Source organism: Oncorhynchus clarkii, chromosome 27 (assembly GCF_045791955.1).
Source record: "Oncorhynchus clarkii lewisi isolate Uvic-CL-2024 chromosome 27, UVic_Ocla_1.0, whole genome shotgun sequence".
NCBI lineage: Eukaryota > Metazoa > Chordata > Actinopteri > Salmoniformes > Salmonidae > Oncorhynchus > Oncorhynchus clarkii.
In genome coordinates, this window is record NC_092173.1 from 15,652,231 (window position 1) to 15,670,490 (window position 18,260).

The following is an 18,260-nucleotide window of genomic DNA, read 5'->3' on the forward strand; positions in this document are numbered from 1 at the left end:
TAAGCATATCTAGTGAGAAACATTTCGAAAGTTGAATCCCTATGAACTATTAGATCGTATCTGTTCATGTGACCATGTAAACAAACTGGTGAACTGTAGCAAGTGCATGCAAACAAGTTTAAAAACCCTAACAAATAGACGAACGTATCGCTCAAATGTCACTTTGCTATAATTTACTACAGGTTTCTGTTGGTATGAATTTTATGTCCGTCAGTCGTGATTGCTACTTTTCCTTATTAGTTCGTTCCCTCCCAACCCGACTAAAGAGTTTTATACCTTAACCAAAGCATGTCGTTTCCAATGGGAACAAATAAGCCATAGTGGGCAGAACAAGCAAGGGGGGGGGGGGGCATAGCCAAGCACGAGCTTGCGAGATCTTATTGGCGCGTTCTAGCATCATCTGCATATTTCCGTTAGGGAACGCCCACTCTGAAGTGCTCGTGTGCGATAACTCATTTCGCATTTGCACTCCTTCTAAACAACGCGATTAAAAAAAAAATTTTGCAAAGGGTAAAGTTTAAAACCCGTAGTCCACTCTGTTCATAAAACCGTATTGAGATCAAATGTTTCATCGATGAGAACATTTTCAGAATTTCGGCCAAAATCCATCTTCTCCCACTCCCCGGCATTGGGCTTCTTCTCGCTACCATATTTGGTAGTGCGTGGAATCACCAAGCGGATGCTTCACATTTAACCATCCAGTGAAATATCTGCCTCATTGTTGTGGCCTGACTGCTACTTCCGTGAAGGGGTGGGTGTGTTCCGAATCGTTGTCAAGTTGCTGATGCTGCAGCGTTGTGGAACTTTGCAGACAGAAATGTCATGACTCGAGCTGATGTGATCGCTTATTACATATACCAGAGAAGTATATATGTTCTATATCATAGATATCTATCTGAACGTTGGCCAACGTTGTCTCCTGCTGAAAGTGGCCATGATAAAATGTGGACTGGCTAATGGATAAATGTATTAACTCAACGTTTGAAGCAAGAGCTGTTTGTCCCACAGAGTTCATCCAATAACCATTTATTTTATACACTTTTTTTCTACATGGACTTTTATGTTGTGTGTGTGTGTGTGTGTGAGTCCCTCCCATTTTCTAAAAGGCTATACTGCCTTTAGGTTCCCATTCCTCCTGTTGTCACTGTAACCTGTCCAAAGGGGAATAATGATGCTGCAAATGCATTTGATAAGAACAAATATTTAATTTTGTTTATCCACATTAACATATGCATCACAATCTGGTTTCTGGGCCCAGAAAGCCTATTTCTAGACTAAAAAGGACTTCTCCACACCGCATACGCCACATATAAAAATAACAGTTCTGGGTCTTTATATAAATAATGGGGCCAATGTGTGACATTTTGATTAAGATATCAAAATAGTTTGAAACTAAAATAAAAATTATTTTCAAGCAGTTCCACGTGTATTTAGAGTAATACAAGTGAATATATTCAAATTGGCCCATAACTCCACCTATACAACAACATTGGACTATAATCCTTTAAGCAGGGTTCATAAAGACATTGGCAAGTCATATTCAAGGACTTTCAGGGACTTTTTCAAGCGATTAATTGTAATTTTCAAGGACCTCCAATTGTACATATAGGGCTTAAAATGTACTGAACAAAAATATAAACACAACCATTTCAAAGATTTTACTGTGTTACAGTTCTAATAAGGAAATGAGTCAATTGAAATTGATTAGGCCCTAATCTATGGACTTCACATGACTGGGCTGGGGTGCAGCCATGGATCAGGCCCAGCCAATCAGAGTTTTTTTCCCCACAAAAGGGCTTTATTAGACATGTAAACTCCTCTGAAGAAGCCAGATGTGGAGGTCTTGGGCTGGCATGGTTACACGTGGTCTGCGGTTGTGAGGCCGGTTAAACGTACTGCCAAATTCTCAAAAACAATGTTGGAGGTGGCTTATGGGAGAGAAATTAACATTAAATTCCCTGGCAACAGCTCTGCTGGACATTCTTGCAGTCAGCGTGCCAATTGCACACTCTCTCAAAACATCTGTAGCATTGTGTTGTGTGACAAAACTTCACATTTTATAGTAGCCTTTTGTCCGCAGCACAAGGTGCACCTGTGTAATGATCATGCCATTTAATCAGCTTCTCGATTTGTCAGGTCGATGGATTATCTTGGCGAAGGAGAAATGCTCACTAAAAGGGAAGTAAACATATTTGTGCACATAATTTGTGAGAAATAAGCTTTTTGTGCGTATGGAACATTTCTGGGATCTTTTATATCAGCTCATGGGACATGGGACCAACACTTCACATGTTGCGTTCATATTTATGTTCATTGTAGAACCCCTCCCTCCAAAATGCAAAAAGTAGGCCATTGCCACTGAGAATAATGCATTTTTTTAGGCCTTGCCAATGCATTAATATTCAAAATATTATTACATAAACTAAATTGATAATGTAGACATTGCATGACTAAATAAATTGGATGCATGCATGGTGATTTTTCTGTAGGCTGTGGCCTGATGCAGGGACACATAATAAATCCCAAAATAGGGGTAGCATTAATCTCACCATCTGTTTTTATAATGAGAATGTAGACTACTTCAAGCCCCTTGTATTGTTTAAAATTGCAGGTGTAATATGGAAAACAATGTATTCGTCATTTCATTACCAGATCATATTACATTGCCACTAGGTTATGTAATTTGTCATTATATCCAGAATGAATAGGAATAGCAATGGGTTTTGCACAATAATCTATCCTACACAATTTCACACAGACTGTGTCCAATCCAAGGCACAAAAACATGAACTCATTACCTTAATGCTTTCTCTGTTGAATCTAAGGAGAACCTGCTGTAAATCAAGCAGGCAACAGATGATCAACATCAACTCGCTAGAGATATCACCAGAGTAAATATTGTTCTAAATGCATTCTTGACATTCCTCCCAAACACCTTTTTTCCAGCACTTGGGCAGTTGTTGCATCGCATGCGCTATCACAACAGCTGTTCGTCTTTTGACTGTCATTCATTAAATTCCTTCCTATCATCAGATGATATTTGATCCACACAAAATGTTACAAGTTATATTGCATTTCTGAGATCTCTATAGAAAATTTTAAAAAAACGGTCAAATGGTTAGATCCAGGATTCCTACAGGATTCGATGTCTAATTTAACAGATTAATGCCAATATATCACAAATACAATTTACACTGCCAAAATTGCAAGGATAGAAAAGTAATATTTTATGTTGCATGATTTTGGACAAATCCTCAAGACACCAACCAAGATAAAGGGTTAAACAGACAGTTGAAGTTGGAAGTTTACATACACCTTAGCCAAATACATTTAAACTCAGTTTTTCACAATTCCTGACATTTAATCCTAGTAAAAAGTCCCCGTTTTAGGTCAGTTAGGATCACCACTTCATTTTAAGAATGTGAAATGTCAGAATAATAGTAGAGAATGATTTATTTCAGCTTTAATTTCTTTCATCACATTCCCAGTGAGTCAGAAGTTTACATACACTCAATTAGTATTTGGTAGCATTGCCTTTAAATTGTTTAACTTGGGTCAAACCTGTCGGGTTGCCTTCCACAAGCTTCCCACAATAAGTTGGGTGAATTTTGGCTCATTCCTCCTGATAGAGCTGGTGTAACTGAGTCAGGTTTGTAGGCCTCCTTGCTCGCAGACGCTTTTTCAGTTCTGCCCACACATTTTCTATAGGATTGAGGTCAGGGCTTTGTGATGGCACTCCAATACCTTGACTTTGTTCTCCTTAAGCCATTTTGCCACAACTTTGGAAGTATGTTTGGGGTTATTGTCCATTTAGAAGACCCATTTGCAACCAAGCTTCAACTTGAGATGTCTTGATATCTACTTCAATATATCTACATAATTGTCCTGCCTTATCATGCCATCTATTTTGTGAAGTGCACTAGTCCCTCCTGCAGAAAAGCACCCCCACAACATGATGCTGCCACCCCCGTGTTTCACGGTTGGGATGGTGTTCTTTGGCTTGCAAGCCTCCCCCCTTTTCCTCCAAACATAATGATGGTCATTATGGCCAAACAGTTCTATTTTTGTTTCATCAGTCCAGAGGACATTTCTCCAAAAAGTACAATCTTTGTCCCTATGTGCAGTTGCAAACCGTAGTCTGGCTTTTTTATGGCGGTTTTGGAGCAGTGGCTTTTTCCTTCCTGAGTGGCCTTTCAGGTTATGTCGATACAGGACTCGTTTTACTGTGGATATCAATACTTTTGTACCCGTTTCCTCCAGCATCTTCACAAGTCCTTTGCTGTTGTTCTGGGATTGATTTGCACCTTTCGCACCAAAGTACGTTCATCTCTAGGAGACAGAACGTGTCTCCTTCCTGAGCGGTATGACAGCCGTGTGGTCCCATGGTGTTTATACTTTTGTGCTATTGTTTGTACAGATGAACGTGGTACCTTCAGGTGTTTGGAAATTGCTCCCAAGCATGAACCAGACTTGTGGAGGACTACAATTCTTTGGTTGATATCTTTTGATATACCATGATGTCAAGCAAAGAGGCACTGCGTTTGAAGGTGGGCCATGAAATACATCCACAGGTACACCTCCAATTGAATCAAATGATGTCAAATAGCCCATCAGAATAATTTAAAGTTGAAAACGATTCCAACCTAAGTGTATGTAAACTTTGACTTTAACTGTAGGTTTTATATCAACTTGTGAATTGTATTGAATATAGCTACGATTTCTTAATGTAATTGCATAATACATTGATAATATTCTGGCTTTTTTTTGTTATCAACAGCTGTATCAAGTTGTCCTGTGTAGGAAATCCTCAGTGGTACCATAGTTAGACCCTTCTGCATACAGTATGCCGCCACCACCACACACAAATACACCTTGGGCAGTATGGCTTTACATATAGGAAAATACCCAGAAACTGCGTGTCCAATTCAAATCCCCGATCACATCAAAGCGACTTCATGGCATTGTTTGCTAGTACCACTGGCGTTAGTTAAGTGTCCCATTGACATCTCTTCTAATCCTTAGTCTGAGTTGTTTAGATAATGGCTTGTTGAGTGTCTGGGTCTTAGAACCGCTCTGGTTCCTAGTGTCCCTCAACCCACTGGGGCTGTTCCTTCATGGCAACGATCAGCTCATTCGCTGTCGGACCGCCCCCTCGTCACTCCGCCTTCCATTCCACTGTTGCCTGGCAAGAGAGCAGAAAATTCTGGGGGTCAAATAGAACATTACAAATTTCAAATCCGATATTTGTTTTATTTGTAGAATAGTTTATAATTTCATTATAATTCCAATTAGCTTCCTCTCCTCCCTGTCCTTTCTTTCCCTGACCTATAATTCCTTACAATCAAATGCCGACCGCATTATCTACCAAGACAATTCTCTTCGATTATAATCACAACCATGTATATCCCGCCCCAATCCGACACATCGACGGCCCTGAAAGAACTTCATTGGACTCTGTAAACCACATATCCTGAGGCTGTATTTATTGTAGCTGGGGATTTTAACAAGGCTAATCTGAAAACAAGGCTCCCTAAATTTGATCAGCATATTGAATTCGCGACCCGGGCTGGCAAAATTCTGGATCATTGCTACTCTAATTTCCGCGATGCACACAAAGCCCTCCTTCACCCTCCTTTCGGCAAATCTGACCATGACTCCATTGTGTTGCTCCCAGCCTATAGACAGAAACTAAAACAGGAAACGCCCGTGCTCAGGTCTGTTCAACAGTGGTCCGACCAATCTGATCACGCGGACTAGGATGTGTTCCGGATAGCCTCAGACAACAACATTGATGTACACTCTGATTCGGTGAGCGAATTTATTAACAAGTGCATCGGTGATGTTGTACCCAGGGGAACTAATAAAACCTTCCCCGACCAGAAACCGTGGATTGATGGCAACATTCGCGCAAAACTGAAAACGCGAACCACTGCTTTTAATCATGGCAAGGTGACTGAAAACATGACCGAATACAAACAGTGTAGCTATTCCCTTCACAAGACAATCAAACAAGCTAAGCGTCAGTATAGAGACAAAGTAGAGTCTCAATTCAACGGCTCAGACACGAGAAGTATGTGACAGGGTCTACAGTCAATCACGGATTACAATCACGGATTCCAATCCCTAGCCGTGTCCTAAGAGCATACGCAGACCAGCTGGCTGGTGTGTTTACGGACATATTCAATCAATCCCTATCGCAGTCTGCTGTTCCCACATGCTTTGAGGGCCACCATTGTTCCTGCTCCCAAGAAAGCTAAGGTAACTGAGCTAAACGACTATCGCCCCATAGCACTCACTTCCATCATCATGAAGTGCTTTGAGACTAGTCAAAGATCATATCACCTCCACCCTACCTGACACCCTAGACCCACTCCAATTTGCTTACTGCCCCAATAGGTCCACAGACAACTCAATCGCAATCACACTGCACACTGCCCACTGCCCTAACACATCTTGACAAGAGAAATAACTATGTAAAAATGCTGTTCATCGATTACAGCTCAGCATTTATCACCATAGTACCCTCCAATCTCGTCATTAAGCTCGAGACCCTGGGTCTTGACACCGCCCTGTGCAACTGGGTCCTGGACTTTGACGGGCCGCCCCCAGGTGGTGAGGGTAGGAAACAACATCCCGCTGATCCTCAACACTGCGGCCCCACAAGGGTGCGTTCTCAGCCCTCGCCTGTACTCCTTGTTCACCCATGACTGCGTGGCCATGCACACCTCCAACTTAATCATCAAGTTTGCAGACGACACTACAGTGGTAGACTTGACGAGACGGCCTACAGGGAGGAGGTGAGGGCCCTTGGAGTGTGGTGTCAGGAAAATAACCTCACAATCAACATCAACAAAACAAAGGAGATGATCGTGGACTTCAGGAAACAGCATAGGGAGCACCCCCCTATCCACATCGACGGGACAGCAGTGGAGAAGATGGAAAGTTAAGTTCCTCGGTGTACACATCACGGACAAACTGAAATGGTCCACCCACACAGACAGCATGGTGAAGAATCCGCAGCAGCGCCTCTTCAACCTCAGGAGGCTGAAGAAATGTGGCTTGTCACCTAAAACACTGACAAACTTTTACAGATGCACAATCGAGAGCATCCTGTCGGGCTGTATCACCGCCTGGTACGGCAGCTGCTCCGCCCACTACCGTAAGGCTCTCCAGAGGGTAGTGAAGTCTGCACGACGCATCACAGGGGGCAAACTACCTGCCCTCCAGGACGCCTACACCACCCGATGTCACAGGAAGGCCAAAAAGATCAACAACCATCCGAGACACTGCCTGTTCACCCCACTATCATCCAGAAGGCGAGGTCAGTACAGGTGCATCAAAGCTGGGACCGAGAGACTGAAAAACAGCTTCTATCTCAAGGCCATCAGACTGTTAAACAGCCATCACTAACATTGAGTGGCTGCTGCCAACATACAGACTCAATCTCTAACCACTTTAATAATTGGATGTAACAAATGTATCACCAGTCACTTAAACAATGGCACTTTATATAATGTTTACATACCCTACATTACTAATCTCATATGTATATACTCTACACCATCTACTGCCTCTTACCTATGCTGTTCGGCTATCACTCAGCCATATATTTACACTTGTGTATAAGGTAGCTGTTGTGAAATTGTTAGATTACTTGTTAGATTTTACTTCACGGTCGGAACTAGAAGCACAAGCATTTCGCTACACTCGCATTAACATCTGCTAACCATGTGTATGTGACCATTAAAATTTTATTTGATTCAGACTCACCTGTCATCTCAGTGGCACTGGTCTGGCATCAGCCTGGGTCTGGAGAAGCTGGACTGGGGACTTTGGCCTTGCTGCTGGACTGGGGACTTGGGCCTTGCTGCTGGCCTCCCCAGCGGCAGGGTTAGCATTAGCAATATGGCTAGCTTTAGCAATAGTGTTGTCATTAGCTTTAGCATTAAGGCCAGCATTATCATTGGAGGTATTATCACTAGCATTGGAGGTAGCTGTGTTGCTCCTCTTTCCGTCTGTGACATCAGTCTTCACCAGACACAGCATCTGAAGCAGTCCCATGGCATCAAAGTCCTCGCCCTCACATACCCCCCTCCTTCTTAGCAACTCCAACACCTACAACACAGAGCTATACAGTTATATACACACACATACGCAAATGTCGTGACGAAGGTATGACATAGCCTCTTCCCCTTCAGGAGGTTGAAAAGATTTGGCAGGGCCCTCAAATCCTCAAAATGTTAACGCAGCTGCACCATTGGGAGCATCTTGCCATACTAAGCAATGATGCAGCCAGTCAACTGCACTGGGGCCAAGCTCCCTGCCATCCAGGACCTCTCTATCAGGCAGTGTGAAAGGAAGGCCCGGAAAGATTTTGACTCCAGCCACCCAAGCCATAGACTGTTCTTTCTGCTTCCACACAGCAACCGGTACCGGAGCAAAGTCTGACATCAACAGGCTCCTGAACATCTTCCATACCCAGGCAATGAGACTGCTAAATAGCTATTTAATGGCTTCAAAAACCCTTCTATTTTTGCACACTACACACTCAGACTTAATTTGCCCGCACACACATTCATATGGACTCTACACACAGGCACTCACATACAATCATATGTCCTGCTGCTACTCTGTTAAACATGTACAATACCAGTCAACAGTTTGTACACCTACCCATTCAAGGGTCTTCATTTGTACTATTTTCTAGAATAGTCTAACCAGACACATAGGTATTTGTAGTTGTCCACATATTCTAAGTCAGAACTGTCTAGGGTAGTGATGCTAGTCGGGTGGGAGGGTGCAGGCAGCAATCGGTTGAAGAGCATGCACTTAGTTTTACTAGCATTTAAAAGCAGTTGGGGGCCACGGTGTTGTATGGTGTTGAAGCTTGTTTGGAGGTTTGTTAGCAGTGTCCAAAGAAGGGCCAGATGTATACAGAATGGTGTCGTCATGCGTAGAGGTGGATCAGAGAATCACCAGCAGCAAGAGCAACATCGATGATATATACAGAGAAAAGAGTCCGCACGAGAATTGAGCCCTGTGGCACCCCCATAGAGACCGCCAGATGTCCGGACAACAGGCCCTCCGATTTGACACACTGAACTCTATCTGAGAAGTAGTTGGTGAACCAGGCGAGGCAGTCATCTGAGAAGCCATGGCTATTGAGTCTGCCGATAAGAATGAGGTGATTGACAGAATCGAAAGCCTTGGCCAGGTCAATGAAGAAAGCTGCACAGTACGGTCTTTAATCGATGGCGGTTGTGATATCGATTAGGACCTTGAGCGTGGCTGGGGTGCACGCATGACCAGCTCGGAAACCAGATTGCATAGTCTATTAACTTGGCTTGCGAAGATTTTAGAAAGGCAGGGCAGTATGGATATAGGTCTATAACAGTTTGGGTCTAAGGAGAGGGGGATGACTGCGGCAGCTTTCCAATCTTTGGGAATCTCAGACGATACGAAAGAGAGGTTGAATAGGCTAGTAATAGGGGTTGCAACAATTTCTGGGGATAATTTTAGAAAGAAGGTCCAGATTGTCTAGCCCAGCTGATTTGTAGGGATCCAGATTTTGCAGCTCTTTCAGAACATTAGCTGTTTGAATTTGGGTGGAGAAGTGGGGGAGGTTTGGGCAAGTTGCTGCAGGGGGTGCTGAGGTGTTGACCGGGGTAGGGTTAGCCAGATGGAAAGCATGGCCAGCCATGGAAAAATGCTTATTGAAATGATCGATTATCGTAGATTTATCGGTGGTGACAGTGTTTCCTATCCTCGGTGCAGTGGAAAGCTGGGAGGAGGTGTTCTTATTCTCCATGGACTTTACCGTGTCCCAAAACCTTTTGGAATTAGTGCTACAGGATGCAAATGTCTGCTTGAAAAAGCTAGCCTTAGCTTTCCTAACTGACAGAGTATATTGGTTCCTGACTTCCCTGAAGAGTTGCATATCGCGGGGGCTATTCGAAGCTAATGCAAAACGCCACGGGATGTTTTTGTGCTGGTTGAGGGCAGTCAAGTCTGGGGTGAACCAAGGGCTATATCTGTTCTTAGTTCTACATTTTTATTTAAGATGGAGAGGAAAGCACTTCTGAAGAGTAACCAGGCATCCTCTACTGACGGGATGAGGTAAATATCCTTCCAGGATACCCGGGCCAGGTCGGTTAGAAAGGCCTGCTTGCTGAAGTGTTTTAGGGAGCATTTGACAGTGATGAAGGGTGGTTGTTTGAGCTGTTCTTTCCATAATATGGACTTGGTCTTTTACCAAATAGTGCTATCTTCTGAATTACCACCCCTGTCTTGTCACAACACAACTGATTGGCTCAAACGCATTAAGGAAAGAAATTCCCCCAAAACTTTTAACAAGGCACACCTGTTAATTGAAATGCATTCCAGGTGACTAATTCATGAAGCTGGTTGAGAGAATGCCAAGAGTGTGCAAAGCTGTCATCAAGGCAAAAGGCAAAACTTTGAAGAATTTCAAATGTAAACTATATTTTTTGGTTGCTACATGACTCTCTGTGTTATTTCATAGTTTTGATGTCTTGACTTGTATTCTACAATGTAGAAAATAGTAAAAATAAAGAAAAAACCCTGGAATAAGTTGTGTCCAAACTTTTGACTGGTACTGCATGTCCTGATGCCTAATCACATTAACCCTATACATATCTACTCCCACCACTCCAGAATCCTTGCACATTATAAATGTGGTATTGGCACTGACCCTGTAACTGACTGTATATAGCTTACTTACGTTCTTCTTATTTCTTATGTTTTTGTTCTACTTGACTATTCTCTATCGTACTACTGATACTCATTACAGCATTGTTAGGGAAGTGCAAGCAAGATTCACTGTGCATGTGACAATAAAAACTTGAAAATCCAACACCTATAACACAGAGCTATACACACACACCTTCATGTACTTGTAGGACTTGAGCTCGCTGAGGTTTTCTTCCAGGAAAAGGAAGTAGAGTGTCAGGTCATCCCATTGCCCCTGGGGTAGCGGCAGAACACCGGTGGTAGGCAGTGATTGGTAGGACTCCAGGAAATGGGTGTGTGATTGGAAGAAAGGGCGCAGAGTGGAGTATATCACCACGGGAACCAGCATGGCGTACACCAGCAGGTTAACAAAGCTGAAATCACAATCCAGTCAACTTCATTTAAAAAGGGAACAACAATTACTTTCTAAAAAGGTGGCATAAAAACCTTAGCAAAGTGAAAACGCCCACGGCGACCAGCTTGCACTGTAATTGGTCGGGGATCGAGGTGTCATTGGCCAGGAGTCCGGTGCGTAGGGAACAGCCGAACTGTGGGGATTATCACAATTTACGACCAATTAGTTAGCCAGATAACTGACCCTAATTTATGTTTTGAGTTATGACTAGACCCACTTGGTCAGTGGGTCAGGGTTAGTTACCTGGTCAGTGAGGGATGCGAGGCAGAGGTAGTAGCCCAGGTAGACACAGGCCAAAAGCAAGGTGAGCAGGTTGAGGCCTCGACACAGCAGGTAGCGCCACAACAACACAACACTCCTCCTCTTGGTCAGCAGATACTGCTCCACCACCGGGTACATGAAACACCCCTCAGTAGGGTCGGACGCACCACTGTAGAGAGGGAGAGAGAGTGAGTTAGCAGTGATGGAGGTCAGGCCCATAGTAATGTATGGAATGGAATTAATGGAACAGTATCAAACACTTCAAACAGTCTCCATGTGCATTACACCGGCTCTGACGTTCCTCGGATGTGGCAGGGCTTGCAAACTGTTACGGACTACAAAGGGAAAACTAGCCCTGAGCTGCCCAGTAACGTGAGCCTACCAGATGAGCTAAATGCATTTTCTGCTCGCTTCGAGGCAAGCAACACTGAAGCATGCATAAGAGCAACAGCTGTTCCAGACGACTGTGTGATCACGCTCTCCGTAGCCGATGTGAGCAAGACCTTTAAACAGGTCAACATTCAGATTACCAGGACGTGAACTCAGAGCATGCACAGACCAACTGGCAAGTGTCTTCACCTACATTTTCAACCTCTCCCTGACCGAGTCTGTAATACCTACATGTTTCAAGCAGACCACCATAGTCCCTATGCCCAGGAAAGTGAAGGTAACCTGCCTAAATGACTACCGCCCTGTAGCACTCACATTGGTAGGCATGAAGTGCTTTGAAAGGCTGGTCATCGCTCACATCAACACCACCTTCCCGGAAACCCTAGACACACTCCAATTCGCATACCGCCCCAACAGATCCACAAGCAATCTCAATCGCACGCCACACTGCCCTTTCCCAACTGGACAAAAGGAACACCTATGTGAGAAGTCTGTTTATTGACTACAGCTCAGCGTTCAACACCAGAGTGCCCACAAAGCTAATCACTAAGCTAAGGACCCTTGGACTAAATACCTCCCTCTGCAACTGAATCCTGGACTTCCTGACGGGCTGCCTCCAGGTGGTAAGGATAGGCAACAACACATTTGCCACGCTAATCCTCAGGGGTGTGTGCTTAGTCCTCTCCTGTACTCCCTGTTCACCCACGACTGTGTAGCCAAGCACAACTCCAACAACATAATTAAGTTTGCTGACGACAACAGTGGTAGGCCTGATCACCGATAACGATAAGACAGCCTATAGGGAGGTGGTCAGAGACCTGGCCGTGTGGTGGCAGGACAACAACCTCTCCCTCAACATGAGCAAGACAGTTCCTTGGTGTCCACATCACCAACAAACTATTATGGTCCAAACACACCAAGACAGTTGTGAAGAGGGCACGACAATACCTATTCCCCCTCAGGAGACTGAAAAATTTGGCATGGGTCCCCAGATCCTCAAAAAGTTCTACAACTGCATCCGAGAGCATCCTGACCAGTTGCATCACCACCTGGTATGGCAATTTCTCAGCATCCGACCGTAAGGCGCTACATAGGGCAGTGCGAACGGCCCAGTACGTCACTGGGGCCAAGCTTCCTGCCATCCAGGACCTATATATTAGGCGGTGTCAGAGGAAGGCCCCACAAAATTGTCAAAGACCACGGTCACCCAAGTCATAGACTGTTTTCTCTGCTACCGCACGGCAAGCGGTACCGGAGTGCCAAGTCTAGGTCCAAAAGGGTCCTTAACCGCTTCTAACCCCAAGCCATATTACTGCTGAATAATTCATCAAAATGGCTACCCAGACTATTTACATTAACACATCCCCCCCCACCTTTGATTTTACACTGCTGCTACGCACTGTTTATCATCTATGCATGGTCACTTTATTTAATTTTTTATTTAACTAGGCAAGTCCGTTAAGAAAAAATAAATACATTGTTTTTACAATGACAGCCTACCCTGGCCAAACCCAGATGACGCTGGGCCAATTGTGCGCCGCCCTATGGGACTCCCAATCACTGCCGGATGTGATTCAGCCTGGATTCAAACCAGGGACTGTAGTGACGGCTCTTGGACTGAGATGCAGTACCTTAGACCGCTGCGCCACTTGGGAGCAAATTTTACCCCTACCTACATAAACAAATTACCTCGATTAACTTGTACCCCCAGACATTGACTTGGTACCGGTACCCCCTGTATATAGACTCGTTATTGTTATTTGTGTTACTTTTTTATTTAGTAAATGTTTTCTTAACTCTATTTCTTGAACTGCATTGTTGGTTAAGGGCTTGTAAGTAAGCATTTCACGGTAAGGTTGTATTGTTGTATTCGGCACATGTGACATAACACTTGATTTGATGACGTTCTATTAATTCCATTCCAGCCTTTCAGTCTGTTTGATGCCTAATGAATCCAACCCAGTCAGCCTACCTGTCTGTGTGTTCCCCAGCAGTGGCCATGCGTTTAGCCAGAGTGACAGCACGGTTGTAGCAGCGGTCGAGCTCTTCTATGATGAAGCTGAGGTCTGATTGAAGCAGAGGCGAGGCAGAGAAACCCCAGAAAACTGCTGGACTATACATAATTACTGCTACCAACAGCAGGATATAGGGGAAGAACTGGGAAAGGGAGAGAGAGGAGGGTTGGGAAAGGGAGAGAGAGGAGGGTTGGGAAAGGGAGAGAGAGGAGGGTTGGGAAAGGGAAAGAGAGGAGGGTTGGGAAAGGGAGAGAGAGGAGGGTTGGGAAAGGGAGAGAGAGGAGGGTTGGGAAAGGGAGAGAGAGGAGGGTTGGGAAAGGGAGAGAGAGGAGGGTTGGGAAAGGGAGAGAGAGGAGGGTGGGGAAAGGGAGAGAGAGGAGGGTGGGGAAAGGGAGAGAGTGGAGGGTGGGGAAAGGGAGAGTGGAGGGTGGGGAAAGGGAGAGTGGAGGGTGGGGAAAGGGAGAGTGGAGGGTGGGGAAAGGGAGAGTGGAGGGTGGGGAAAGGGAGAGTGGAGGGTGGGGAAAGGGAGAGTGGAGGGTGGGGAAAGGGAGAGTGGAGGGTGGGGAAAGGGAGAGTGGAGGGTGGGGAAAGGGAGAGAGGAGGGTGGGGAAAGGGAGAGAGGAGGGTGGGGATAGGGAGAGAGGAGGGTGGGGATAGGGAGAGAGGAGGGTGGGGAAAGGGAGAGAGGAGGGTGGGGAAAGGGAGAGAGGAGGGTGGGGAAAGGGAGAGAGGAGGGTGGGGGTAGGGAGAGAGAGGAGGGTGGGGAAAGGGAGAGAGAGGAGGGTGGGGAAAGGGAGAGAGAGGAGGGTGGGGAAAGGGAGAGAGAGGAGGGTGGGGAAAGGGAGAGAGAGGAGGGTGGGGAAAGGGAGAGAGAGGAGGGTGGGGAAAGGGAGAGAGAGGAGGGTGGGGAAAGGGAGAGAGAGGAGGGTGGGGAAAGGGAGAGAGAGGAGGGTGGGGAAAGGGAGAGAGAGGAGGGTGGGGAAAGGGAGAGAGAGGAGGGTGGGGAAAGGGAGAGAGAGGAGGGTGGGGAAAGGAGAGAGAGGAGGGTGGGGAAAGGGAGAGAGAGGAGGGTGGGGAAAGGGAGAGAGAGGAGGGTGGGGAAAGGGAGAGAGAGGAGGGTGGGGAAAGGGAGAGAGAGGAGGGTGGGGAAAGGGAGAGAGAGGAGGGTGGGGAAAGGGAGAGAGAGGAGGGTGGGGAAAGGGAGAGAGAGGAGGGTGGGGAAAGGGAGAGAGAGGAGGGTGGGGAAAGGGAGAGAGAGGAGGGTGGGGAAAGGGAGAGAGAGGAGGGTGGGGAAAGGGAGAGAGAGGAGGGTGGACAAAGGGAGAGAGAGGAGGGTGGACAAAGGGAGAGAGAGGAGGGTGGACAAAGGGCGAGAGGAAAGAGAAGAGAGAGCAAGAGGAGAACGTTAAGTATTAGTTCTCTGTGTTTGCCCTTGTGTAGCCCAACGGATGTAGGTTACCAAGTGTAGGTTACCTTGTGTTGCCATAACTGTAGTGTTCGAGTGTGTAAGGCTGCCCAGCAGTAGGAGTCCACGTATATGCCCTGGCGCCTGGAAAAGTTAGCTGGAGGGAAACAGCTGATCTGAACACCTGAAAGACAGACAGAAACACAAACACACAGAGATAATAATCACTAAATTATATCAGCATTTATGATTTAATAATTAATTCATCGCAAACACGTAACCCCCTCTCTCTCACACACACACACACACACACGTGACCTACTCACCCACAGAGACCTCCTGGGCGAAGGCTAGAGAGATGAGGAGGAGAGGGAGTCCCACCGCTACGCACGTCACCATCTTGTCCACGGCTAGTTCAGTGCGCACGGCGGGGTACCTTCCCTGACCCGGTTCCTTCAGGAGGAAATCACTGAACACATACTCTGTAGCGACATGGGCGATTGCCATCTCTGACTCTGCTGTCTTAGCAGATCGACCCACGGTTTCGTTTCTAAACTTGTTTACCCTCGCTCAAAATGACAACGCTAAAGTTGAAACTGAAAGACGCACCATTGAAAAGTTAACAACACCTAGCTAGCAAGCTAAGCTACCGGTAAATTAATGTAACTAGTGTGTCACGTGTACGCTTGACCAAACTATATAAATCAATCAAGCCTGCTATGAATTTAGCTAGCTAAATAAAGTATCTGGTTTGGCGGTGCACAACAAGGCACATGCTGTTAACCAATTAAAATGCTTTGATGTCTCTTCCGGGGTGTCTCAAACTCGGGTAGGACAAACTTGGTTTCTTGGGATCTCCCTACCCTAAACTTAACCCTTGCCGTCTCCTTAACCATTTAAAATGTCAACTTCAATGGGAGGTAGGAGCCCAGATAGCAAGAACCCTTTCAGATCCTTCCTTTTTTTTGTGTTTCCAAGCTCTGTGATCTTTCCATACTTCATTTTTTAATTGTTTTCTTGAACCTTTATTTAACTAGGCAAGTCAGTTAAGAACAAATTCTTATTTATAATGACGGCCTACCCCGGCCAAACTCTAACCCCGACGACGCTGGGCCAATTGTGCGCTACCCTATGGCACTCCCATTCACGGCCGATTGTGATACAGCCTGGAATCGAACCAGGGTCTGTAGTGACGCCTCTAGCACTGATATGCAGTGCCTTCGACTACTGTGCCACTCGAGAGCCCCTTGCTTGCTTTATTCTTTCATTTTCCCCCCAATGTCTTTCACTGTGTTACCTTCACCGAATCACTCGCAAAACGTCTACAGGACACTGCACTTACACAGGCTTGCATGAAATAAACATTTTTTTCCCATCCTCTCTTTATGCACTGTAGCTGCATGTTTTTACTGTGTCTGATGAGAGCTGTTGCTCTTCCGTGAGGCCTGATGGAGAGAGAGAGGGGTCACTGAGTGTCCTCCATCTGCAGACCTCATCACTCAGGCCCCTCGTCCCTCAGGCCCCTCTCTATACTGCCACCTACTCTCAGGCCCTCTCGTCTTTATACAATGCCTTCAGAAAGTATTCAGACCCCTTGACTTTTTCAACATTTTGTTACGTTACAGGCTTTTTCTAAAATGGATTTTTAAAAACAACTCAGTAATCTACACATAATACCCCATAATGGCAAAACGAAAACAGCTTTTAAGGCATTTTTGCAAATGTATTACAAATAAAAAACTTAAAAAACTTATTTACATAAGTATTCAGACCCTTTGCTATGAGACTTGAAATTCTGCTCAGGTGCATCCTGTTTCCATTGATTATCCTTGAGATGTTTTTACAACGTGATTGGACATGATTTGGAAAGGCGCAAACTTGTCCCACAGTAGGTCCCACCGTTGACAGTGCATGTCAGATCAAAAACCAAGCCATGAGGTCGAAGGAATTGTCCGTAGAGCTCAGAGACAGGATTGTGTCGAGGCAAAGTTCTGGGGAATGGTACCAAAACATTTCCGCAGCATTGAAGGTCCCCAAGAACACAGTGGCCTCCAGCATTCTTAAATGGAAGAAGTTTGGAACCACCAAGACTCTTCCTAGAGCTGGCCACCCGGCCAAACTGAGCAATCGGGGGAGAAGGGCTTGGTCAGGGAGGTGACCAACCCGATGGTCACTCTGACAGATCTGATATTTTGTTTAATAGGCCTACTCCTTGGTACCGCTGTTTTGATCTGTTTGCATTCGTTAGCTTTCGCAGTTGTGTCGGGATTCTAAGCCAAACTGCTATTCAGTATGTTTGTTTCCATGCATGGATAACTACGCTTCTGCTTTCAGTTTGCATTATTTTGGTAAGGCAGCTGTGTGTAAGGCTGCATTCACTTAGGCTGTTTGTAATAGGTGAATTGCCCTATCTATCTTGTAGCCTATATTGAATACCAGAACAGCCTAGCTGTCCATTGTGCTGATACAGAGGCTACATATTTCAAAAGCACTCAATGATCTCGGAGTCTCTGCATTTGAACTTTATGTTTATTGTGGTATGGCGTGATTATTTAAGTATAATTCAATATAATTCCAATGCATGAACCCCCAAATTGCCCCCTTAATCACTTGACGCCGTGTCTGGGCTATACCCTCGTCTATTGCCTGCACTAACCATGGAATTGTGTGATGACACAGCCAAGTATTGCGCCATCCGTCGGGTTCAAACTGTTTTGGCTTGGTCTGCGCTCTGCTCCATAACGATTTAATTAGCCAACATGTCATTTTTTAAAATGTATTATCAATTGTTGCTAATAATCTTCAGCAACAACCACATGGCTGTAACTGCGTTTACAGAGGAAGCAAATTAAGGTAAATAAAATTCTGTAATTAAATGGAATGATAATGTAGGCTAAACCAATTGAAGGGAACTAACAGTACATTGGCAGTTGGATCAATATGTGTTGTTATTAGGCCTACTGATGGTCGATACTGATCGTGGCTAATATTTAACATGATAGAAATAGGAAGCAGAAAGTTAGGT

General features: G+C 45.2%; 1 protein-coding gene across 1 annotated transcript; it reads right to left on the reverse strand.

Moving 5' to 3' along the window:
• Positions 1–1,185: 1,185 nt before the first annotated feature.
• On the reverse strand, positions 1,186–17,541 carry LOC139385678 (pannexin-1-like). Its single transcript, XM_071130945.1, has 8 exons — positions 15,562–17,541; positions 15,304–15,419; positions 13,788–13,972; positions 11,408–11,594; positions 11,197–11,297; positions 10,904–11,123; positions 7,771–8,115; positions 1,186–5,182 (listed from the first exon to the last, which is right to left on the reverse strand). The coding sequence occupies exons 1-7, from the start codon at positions 15,740–15,742 to the stop codon at positions 7,774–7,776; spliced, it is 1,332 nt and encodes a 443-aa protein (XP_070987046.1). The 5' UTR covers positions 15,743–17,541; the 3' UTR covers positions 1,186–5,182; positions 7,771–7,773.
• Positions 17,542–18,260: the final 719 nt, after the last annotated feature.

Bases quoted from the DNA above. Each gene is read 5' to 3' on its own strand.
- LOC139385678 (XM_071130945.1), bottom strand. From the start codon at position 15,742: ATGGCAATCGCCCATGTCGCTACAGAGTATGTGTTCAGTGATTTCCTC. The intron at 11,298-11,407 runs GTAACTAACCCT...TAATCCCCACAG, and splicing joins TCGCATCCCTCACTGACCAG to TTCGGCTGTTCCCTACGCAC. The intron at 11,124-11,196 runs GTTTTTATGCCA...TTGTGATTTCAG, and splicing joins GGCGTTTTCACTTTGCTAAG to CTTTGTTAACCTGCTGGTGT.